Source organism: Electrophorus electricus, chromosome 7, assembly GCF_041902795.1.
Source record: "Electrophorus electricus isolate QZ-2024a chromosome 7, ASM4190279v1, whole genome shotgun sequence".
Classification (NCBI taxonomy): domain Eukaryota; kingdom Metazoa; phylum Chordata; class Actinopteri; order Gymnotiformes; family Gymnotidae; genus Electrophorus; species Electrophorus electricus.
In genome coordinates this window covers 29,742,501-29,753,074 of record NC_137503.1, presented here as the reverse complement: position 1 = coordinate 29,753,074, position 10,574 = coordinate 29,742,501, and the positions used below count along the sequence as shown (strand labels likewise).

Here is a 10,574-nt window from a genome sequence, read left to right as displayed (position 1 = left end):
GAAAACATCCAGACACTACAGTTTGTTTAATATATCTTCTTATAGGGTTCTCCGGCTATAGCTCTTGAAAGTGATAGTTCTGCACAGGTTATATTTTTTCTGCTCTAAGAAATGTGGTTCAGCTAGTGAAAGACTTGATAACTAGCTGGTGAGACTACAAACTATGTTGTGGTTCGTAAGGACTGAAGCTTTTAAATATAGTCTAAAATTAAGAAATATAACCAGGATTATTTCCAAAAGCAATGCTATTGTTTGCACGTAATCACAAGATGGCGCCATTCCCTCAATGACTTTCAACTTTAACTTCCAACTATAAAAATATACTAATATAAGAGCGACTGCATTATGATTAGGAAAAAAAATCCTAAATTAACGATCATTTTGGCTTCAGTTTGAAATATAATTATCTTGATACTTGATTAAGTCGGCAAATAGATCGCTACAAAAGCCCATTTGTCGTATATTTGAGTATACTTTTATTAGCGTTCCTCTCCTCTGTAATTCGTTTTTTGGAAAATGTAAGAGAAACAAAAACATAAACAAAGAGACACTTAAAATGGAAAGAAAGTTGTAGGCTACTAGCTAACAATTTTCCGTTTGCAAACAGTTAACGGAATGTGTTTCCATCCTAAATCCGTGCCCCACTGCCCATCCTTAGACAGGATTACGTCAGTGCGAAACCCTGAACTAAACACGCCGTTTTCACCTCCTTGAGCTTCTGAGAGAGAGAGAGAGAGAGAGAGAGAGAGAGAGAGAGAGAGAGAGAGAGAGAGAGAGAGAGAGAGAGAGAGAGAGAGAGAGAGAGAGAGAGCTCTGAAAAACACTGGCGACGGCGACATAGGTAGCCAGCTCGTCTTGGAAACCGTCCTTTGTGTGTTTGTCGTCTGCTCCAATAAAACAGTGCGTCTGAGGTGTTTTGCTAGCAGCGATACACTTTCACTAGCAACTCCAGCAGCATGTCCGTGAAGCCAACTGAGGAGCCGGGTTTAGACGGAGGGTGGTACGGAGACGATTTCCAGAAGGTGGGTCGATTTGGGAATACCGCAGGCCGGTTTCAGGATCTGGAGGGTGAGCGGCAGCTGAAAGGCGAGTCAGGAGAGCAGAAACACTTCAACAATTCCGAGAGCAACCGGCAGCCGCTCCCCGTTGCCATGGAAACTGCATCTACAGGTAACCGACTAGTAAGATGGATAACCTGGCTATCTTAAGTTATGTTTCTGTTTTAGTTGGTCATGTAACAGAACTAGCTGTAGCTAATAGCAGCGTTTCGCAAATGCCAAAACTTGCGATAGTTTATGTAGAACTACGGTGAATAACAGTGGTTTGCTTGCTGTCTTAAGTTTGTCTTTCGCCTAAGGCCCATGGACAGGACTCCATTAACGCTAGCAAGTTAGGTTGTTAGTTACATAAACTAGCTAACCTATCTAAGACAGCTAGGTTAAATAAGTTAAGTTAGCGTTATATAACTTTAAAAGTAACGAGCTAAGAGTTTTCTTTTTCTTTTTGTCTGCACAACCCGGTTTTAGGTCGTCCTAAGTTAGGTAACCTAGGTTAGCTAGATACTTAACTAGATAGCCGATATCAGGACGTTATAACCTATTACGTTATGCCGCACAATAGCGTAATACTGAAATCTGCAAGTTTAGAGTCCATAGATGTTATTGGGAGTAACGCGTCTTGATTTGTGTTATTCTGAGTAACGCATCTGATAACGTTGACTAACGTTATAACATCAACCTAGGTAACCTAGGGTTAGCTTACTCGATTGCTAAGTTAGTGAATAGGGGTTTGTCTGCATCAGTTCATCGTGCTTTTTGGGGGATACATTAAAGTAACGCGTAAACCATCCTTTAAATTTGTAATCGAACAACATGCATTCATTAACATTCATTAAGATTCAACATTTATTCATTAATGGGTGCTAACCGTATTAATGTATTTCTTGAGTCTAGCTGATACATGTTCAACGTGTATTTCACTGCGAGTTATACTGTGTATGACTATGTATGTGACGAATAAACCGAACTTGAACTTGAACGTCTCCCAATCCATAAATTCTATTAAGAATTAGTTAATGGTTAAAAAAAATCTGGCCTTCCCTGTATGAAAAGAAATGTCAGTATACTATGATACTATGTTTCCTATATTTCAAGTGTACTTATTTGTCTTTCCGAAAATTAAGAGCAAGAATACGAAAGCAAATATTTAAAGAGAATTAGTCGAGCTCAGAAAGCGAGAGAACATGTTCATTTTTGAGTCTTTTCTTTGTAAAGTACCGTGACTTTTTTCTCCTTTACCGTTCAATCGAGGTTAAGATAGCCGCCTTTTCATATCATACAGGTGCATACGTGTATCTGCATCGCTTTGTAACGATTGACACTTCATTTCTAAAGCTTCTTTCAAACGCATAATACGTTTACTCAAAGTTTACATAGGCTCTTACCAGAACTGACTTTTATGGTGGAATTAGCTGAAATAGCTTTGCTATAAGGGGCCGCTAATATCTTGCATATCTTGAGCCGTTAATTGCTAATGATAATATTGTCCATAAAAAAATAAAGCTAATGGCTTTTGTACGTTTGCCTACAGAAGTCTTAAAGGTTTTTCACAGATACAAAAAAGACACTAGAGGTCCTTGCGTTTGAGTTAGTATGTTTAGGACATCCTCTCATCCTCTCGCTGCTTTTCTGTGTCGTAGGCTGTGCTGATTGATTTGTATTGGTTTTATTATAAGAGTGGCTAATGGGAAACTAAAGACCATGAATTTAAACTTATGGTTTGCCTCTCTTCCTTCAAGATGGTGTTCATAGGAAGTGACTCCAACTGGTAATATTGATTACTCATTAAATAATCATATCCTGCTTCATGTGCAATTGAAGGCTGTCGTTATGATATGAAATCGATTATTTTAAAGGAGTAATAAAGGATTTTGTTGTAAGTATTTTAAATTATCATTACATATTACAAATATAATTTTGTTATATGTAGCTCAACCCATGTTAGTTTTTATTACATAGCTAAGTCAAGTCGTTATCATGCTGTTGAATGAGTTGAATCAGGGTCTTCAGCACAGTGTAGAGATTCTACACAGTGACTAATGCTGCTTTGGAGTAATGTAGAAAAAGCAGATCATAATAAACCGGTGGATTTAAGAAATCTATTTGGGTCTACAGTTGTCCAGGAATAACACCTGCTTCTGCTATTTTGATATAAATGGAACTATCTTAAGAACCATTTATAGTATAGTGACCTTCAATTTCAGTTGGCTATTAGGCTAGAGCACTACCAATTGCCAGGAAGATTATGCAATGCCCTTTCAACTTGGGTCTTTTACATGGAAATGGCTGTTTTACATGGAAAAGGAGAGTTCTAGAATTGGCTGCTGAGCTGCTGCCAAATTTGTATAAAGCAGTTCAAACCACAAGCAAAAGTAACTGCTTCAGTGCTAATTTTAAATGCTTCTTATTGGCATCCATATTGTCACGGTATGGCCCCCACTTCCTAGACGCCTCTCTGTGTGTGTTCGTGTGTATGGCCACGCCCCCCTGTGTATTACACCTGTTCCTAGTTCATTAATGTACGTGTATATGAGGTCTTGTGGTAACGTTGCTGCCTGGTCTGTGTTTGATCTACCGCTAGCCAGTGTGCTGCGCGGTCTTTGTTTTGTGTTCCAATAAACATATCGTTCTGTCTCTGATGACTCGTCCCCGCATCCTGTGTAGCCTCCTCGCATCACACATATCAGCGCCTACAGCATCAAACCTCTATGCTAGTATTTCTTTTCACTTGACATGTGCAAGCAGAACTGCTTGTAGTTATTTACATAAATATTTTACTAAAATAGTTGTTGGCATTCAGCGCTGTCTCATAATCATTGGACAGGAAAATGCATTTTTAGCTTGCAATACATTTTTAAGTGTTATTACTACAAATGAAGTGAATGATAGAGTCTATGCTTCAAGAAAATAATTAGCATAATTGTGTGAAAGCATGGACTGTGCAGATGTGTTGTTCTGTCCACTCCAGTATGAGTGTCAGTGATGCTTGGGGGTCCAACATCACTGATGCAGGCTAAGTCATTTAGTACAAGCATCATTGACAAGTAATTTAGTGCTACACCTGTATTTCGGACTAAAAAATGCAATATTATTCTGTTTTGACTAACCATTGGGTACACTCAGAATAATTCCTTCTGAGTTGACTAGTAAACTGAGTCACAATCATGATCCGGTGAAACAAAAGATAGACTTAGACATTAAATGAGAGGAACAATATCAATGCATTAAAGAGTCACATTCTTGTAATAAATGTTGAAGCACCATGAAGCACCAAATCATAGGCTAAATGTAATCATGGATGGTGCTGTGACTGTTTCAGGCATAGCATGTCCTTATTATCACTACATTTCACTACATTAAAGGTTACATTTCACTGTTTTTTTTTTTTTGTTGTTGTTCTTTATTTTTTGTGTGTCTTTTCTGTTCTGCCCTCAAGTGCCTCAAGTTTTACAAAGTCTTGTACTTGCCATTTGTATTACGGAAAATTATACCATTGTCTATGTTATGACGTTTCACATCTGCCTACTTATTAACTGATATAAATAGACTGAATCTAGTAATATACTAAAATCTCAACTATCTGTTACTTGCTTCTTTTCTTACTTTTTTCAAATGTATTGTTTTCAAATACACCCTACTAAGAGTGGGTCAAGGTATTATATTTCATCCAAGATTTCTGAGTCTTGGAAATAGAAAGCACATTCAGCTAGCTAATAATTATTCTCTGTCACATAACTGTTTCATGTTTGAATTCATGAGCTTGATGGATGCAGCGAGAGTGCCAGCATACTCACAAGTAGTCTTTTAACACATGCTTGGCAGTTAATATGAGTGATCATTTATTTCACAAAATATACCCACAGGAAAACATCTGAGTTGTAAGTTGCCTTAAGAAGTATCAGTCTCTCCGCTGTATTGATAGTCAGTCAGCCAGTGAATTTCGTTGACATCATGTGGCCTTCGTTACTGCACCAAAAAGAGAAGTTCTAGCATCACAGAGAGAACACACTTTTCACAGGGACCATTTTATCAGCCAAAAACAAACAGATAAAAAACAAAGGCAAGTAAAGTGCTCAATGTCAGTGCCAAAGCAAGCAGATAGCACAGTGACTGACAACAGCCATCTTAAATCTGTATTAGTCACCTGTTTCATGTTACTGCCTGACTGACACAAAGTTGCATGGAGCTGGAAAAACACCTCCGGGTTTCACCTTATGGGCTTTTCCATGCTCATCACTATTGATCAACAGCCCTAGCACTGAATCCCATTCCAAACGATGGAGGGTTAAGGCAGGTTTATGGATAAATAGATGTGACGACCCACCCAGAGTACAAGCGCACTTATGGTCATCTAGGGTGGCCTTGCTTCCTCACATTTGCTGTTAAAGACCATCTTCACAATGATTGGTTTCTGTTTTCTGTAGAAAACACAAATCGTTGTTTACAAGGTTTGATCATTTTATTTGCAGTTTGTCATTTTAATTTGTGCTAATTTGTGAGTGCATTACTATGTTCTATTTAACCAGGTAGGGATTAATTGAGTTACCTTTACTCAGTTTCCAAATTCAAAATTTCCAAGTGCACCGTAACTAGTTAGTTAAAAGCAATGAAGTTTGTGGACATATGGGTGGTGAAATGCAACTCTCGTGCTACTGTTAGTGTGCCATTCCATGTGTGTATGAATAATGGAGTGGACAGACACAAGGAGGAACTGGGCTGTGAACCAGAATGGACCGGCCAAAAGCAGCCCATCCAGCATTTGCTCATACTCTCAAAGGACACCAGGTTTCTCCAGAGACGGAGGTACATGTTATAGAGTGTACTAAGGCAGAATGGGTTTTTTGAGGATTTTGGGTGTTTGGTGATGTGTCCAAAAGCCCATAGAAATGGCAATGGCATTTTCTGTAGTATTTCTTCTCTCTATGCAACTGCCTTTGTTTTTTTTAAAGACCATAAAGTTAAAAATTATATTTTCCTATCAGTTAATTTACTACTAAGTTTAATTTTCAAATGAAACACAAGATGCCAGACCCCTAGTGTAGCCACTGACTAAAACAGTGCTGCTGTAGTGTAAATAGAGGGTTTCTTCTGTTCTGTCATAGCTTCTGGTAACATTTGGTTTTCACAATAGGTAAGAGTTTACAGGCCTTCCAAAGTCTGTCCCTTGGGAGAGGTGCTCTATGGAAATAAGTCCTGTTCATATACAGTGTGTGAACAAAGTCAGGCCTTTCAAAAACCTGAAATATCTAACTCTTTCAAACCCCCCAGCTCCCCCATTAAAATGGCATTTCAGCACTAATAAAAACATTAGGAGTCATTTTTACTTCAAAACAATGTTTAACGTTGCCATTTGTTGTCATTCAAACGTTGAGCGAGCCTGTGAATTGTAATGTACACAGACATTATGCCTTGTTTTGAAAATATTTGCTTCAGTGAGCTGCATACATTAGAGAGTCTGGGACAGTTTTGGATGTGGGCTCTAATGAAATACAATACACCTAGCGTCAAATATGCATACTGCAATGCTGTTGCTTTGTGCTAAACATAATAACACTTAAAATGTAAGTGGACAAAGATGCAGAGAAAATGTAATCCCACTGGCATTGTTTTGAAATGTGTCCAAAACAACAATTAGGCCTGACTGAAAACTGTTGACATCAGTTTTCAGACCCTTTTAAAGCTTTTGGGAAGCAAGCCATTTTGTGGAGCATCCAGAACCCGGAAAACTTGGAAGACTATATTGCACTAGGAAACAACATAAAATTTCCTTAAAGAGATCATATAGGTCTTACAAAAATATCACACAATATTTAGAAATGTTTGTGTTATGGTATACATCATTTCAACCCAATTACAAGACAAGTATCCTGTCTAGAAAACAAGAAAAAGATCACAGTTTGCACATAGGATAAAAGATTTAATCCAAGAATCAGATAGAAAACTCACTGTGTAGGCTAATTACTGTTACAGTTACGAGTAATATAAAGCCGTACTGCATACCTCTGAACTTTCACACATTGGCTATGAGACTCACACATTTGGGACAGATCTCACGATGTCACCTTCAGCCCATCAACCAAATTAATCACAAAAAGCTCTGCCATAATATTGGGTTTATTGCTTTGACTGTATTTGATTTGTTGCTGTGGCAATAAATAAAAGCTGCCACCTAAATGGCTGCCACCTACCTCCCAATAATTAGATAAGCCAGTGAGACCTGCTGATGGTTAGATTATTTCCTGCCTGTCAAAACTTTTAAGGGCAACCCCCCCAAACAAACATTTTAAAGATGACAACAACCCCCTCCCTCCACTCTGCCGCATACCCCCAAATTTCTTGCATTGGAAATTTCTGATCTCAAGAGGTATAGTCAACTGATTTATTAATGCTACGATTTATGGTTACCTCTGGTTGCCCGCAACCAAACACTGTTGACGCAAACACTTTCTAAGGTTGCACTCTTTGTAATACTGTCTGAAGTCACCTTGACATCTGTTATGTTTCCCTTTTACGAAGGATCTAACTAAGGTCTGGCTTAGCCTGTGCACAAAGCTTAATCATCGCAAGCTATTGCTAAATATGACTTTCATTGATTTAAAAGGTGCATTACAAGAAAGCAATCTACTAAATGAGATTAAGATGCACTCAGTCAGGCTGCTAGTCCTACCCACCAAAGCACCTATGCAGTAGTCAGTGCATGTGCTTCTCATTTATCCCAGCCATGTGCAAGATTAGCACGATCTCCACTCGGTAGCAGATGGTACTCCATGCTAGTGTGAAATAGAAAACAACAAAATATGTTCAATTGGTCTAAATGCTTATTTTCACCCTAGTCTGCATAGTCTGAATGAGAATTTTAGACATGGGCTCTGAGCTGAAGAATGTGAAGGTCATTTACAGTTGAAGTATCACTCAGCCCTCGACTCAAGCATATATATTGAAACTATGGATTTTCTTATTGACACAGTGGAATGGTTAAAGATGGACTCTGCACATCACATGCCTTCAGGTGTTTGTCTTCATTTATTTATAGCTGTTAGGAGGGTTGTAGTACAGTGTACTGGTCTTTCCCCTTACAGCTGTGTCCTCTCTAATCAAGAATTATACACACACACACACACACACACACACACACACACACACACACAAACACCTTTATACTGGGAAAATTGAGAGAAGATGAGGGAAGCTGGTGTGTGTTTGAAACTTAGCACTAGCTCCTGTAGTCTGGGTTCCTGCTTCTGACCGTTATAGACAGGCTGTCCCAGTTACAGCCAGCCTGTGCCCACTACAGCTAGCCTCGTCCTGTCCCTGCTAGAGCCAGCCTGGCCTTACTACAAACAGCTTGTCTCTGCTACAGCCAGCCTGTCTCTGCCTCCGCCAGCCTGTCCTGCTGTGCTGCTCTCCACATCCCCTTCAGGATGCAGTAATTTGCTGAGATGAGATAAACCTTGAGACTCAGATGAGCTAATGTCAACTGACATGACATTAAAAGCAGAGTCTTCTTAAAGGGGAATGTGGACATGTGGCACATGGTGGTGTTCCCTGAAGTTCACCTTTCCCTTTGTCTGTGTCTGTCTCACTTTATCTGTTGTTATCTTTGTCTGTCTCCCTCTTTCTCCCTCTCTCGATCTTGCTCTCTCATATGTGAATATGCAAACCTTTGCTGGAAAACTGAAAAGGAAGCTTAGTATGGCTATCTCCTTTCCTCCTACTTTTTGCGTTCCTGTAAAGACCAGCACAGAACTTACCAAAAATAACACAGACTGGAGGAAGGAAGCCCTCTAGTAGCTTCTCAAGGGAAGGATTGCTAACATAAAATTTCTGTTTGATATTCTAATGCTTTCGGAAATGTAAGTCTATACCTTCTCAGTGTGCCTGTTAATCCCAGCCTGACCTTTGGTGGTGAAACAAGCTTGAAAAGGGGGAGATACTGGAAATCATAAGAAATTAGTTGAAAAGGAGTGACTGAGTTATCACTCATGGAGTTGTCTCCATGTTTATGCTTTGTTGCTTTTCATGCAGTGAGGTGCATCGTAGCCATGCTGCTTCTGGTCAGAGATACAGCATTGCATGAAGCTAATCTAATCTGTATAGCTGTGATGCTGAGTAGCTATGAGACCCACAGTAACAAGGATCTTCTGGAAACCTTTGTCACTTATCTTAATAGGACCACTAAATAGAGAGGCCACATCAGTTTTTCCCCTGGGTCCTATAAAAATGTATTTTACTGCTTTCCTGCTCTGCTCTTAATCCCTAGCTGTTATGGAATATCAGCAGCCTTTCTCCTCCACCTCCTGGCTGCTTTACTTGTGTTTATGGATCCTACGCCTGAGCTGCTGCTCTCCTCACCCTGAACCCTGTGCTTCTGACTCCTTGGATTTGCCATCAGACGCAGACGTTTTTGCTTCTCATTTCTGTATCTTCCTCACACCAACGGCTTTGACTTTCATCTCAGCGGTTCGATCTCAGAAGGTTGTGGGACGTTGCTGACACCAGGAGGCGTGCGGTCTGTTCTTTTGATGCCCACCTACTGTGGGGAAACCTCAGAACAGACAGTGAAATATCCCAAGTGGTGGTGATGTTGTGCCTTGGGCCTTGCATTTTCATTCATCCAATTCCTGGATCCTCTTACTGTAATTCCACCCCCCAAGTCCTTGAGACTTCAGGGGAGGAGTGATTAGCCAGAGCACATTAGCTCTGCAGCTAAGGCCTGAAATCACTGTCTGAGCCAAAGGGGGATGGGTGCTTGCACACTTGACCTTTGCAATTATGTGTGAAGGTCTGACTTCATCACTTCACACACTAACCCGAGGTTATGTACTCTGATGGCTTTCTCTCAGCTGTTATCTGATCTGCTGTTTTCACCAGGGCATTCTGGTTCCTTCCTCTAGCCAAGCACAGTCATGGCACTGAGCCCTTTGTGTAGGATGTGTGCTCTATTTCCAGACAAGTGTCCTGTGGACAAGCAGTGCAACTGCAATGTGCAAGCATATTTTAAATGCAAGTCAATAACTTTCTTTTTGTGAACATAAAAAGAGAGGTCGGAAATAAGGCAAGATTTATTGGCTTTTTTGTCATGTAAGGAACAGGCAGCTAATCAGATTTACTCCTATCAGTTCTGCCAAACTGATACTGTTATGTTATTACAGAGCTCAGAAAGCAAGCAGATTTTATCAAAGAACTCACTCTGGCTTCATGTAGTACACCGGTTATAGCTGCTTTCTGCTTTCTAGACTGATTTTGTGGCTTCTTAATTTGGACTCGGTGAGGATAGTGCAGCATGAATGAGAGATTTTTGGAGTGAGTATCACAGCAAGAAGTAACTGCTAACAGATTTACTAGTCCGAGCTGGCTGATCTGTATGCCATGCACTGAGGGGATTGGTTCCCTGACCCTCTTCTTGGACAATGAAAGAAAACACAAGGGATCTGCCTGTTGCTACCTGTGTCACCTCTGTGTCTCTTTCTCTGTCATTAATGATGTGGATGAATCCCGAGTTCCTGTTAAGTGTGG

General features: G+C 40.0%; 1 protein-coding gene across 1 annotated transcript in view; it reads left to right on the top strand.

Annotated features, from left to right (window-relative positions):
- The first annotated feature begins 699 nt into the window (after positions 1–699).
- rtn1b (reticulon 1b) overlaps positions 700–10,574 on the top strand; it is a 32,177-nt gene continuing 22,302 nt past the window's right edge. Inside the window, exon 1 of the mRNA XM_081717487.1 lies at positions 700–1,170. Within this exon, the coding sequence (XP_081573613.1) occupies positions 957–1,170 (214 nt within the window). The 5' untranslated portion in view covers positions 700–956. The remainder of the gene's footprint in view (positions 1,171–10,574) is intronic.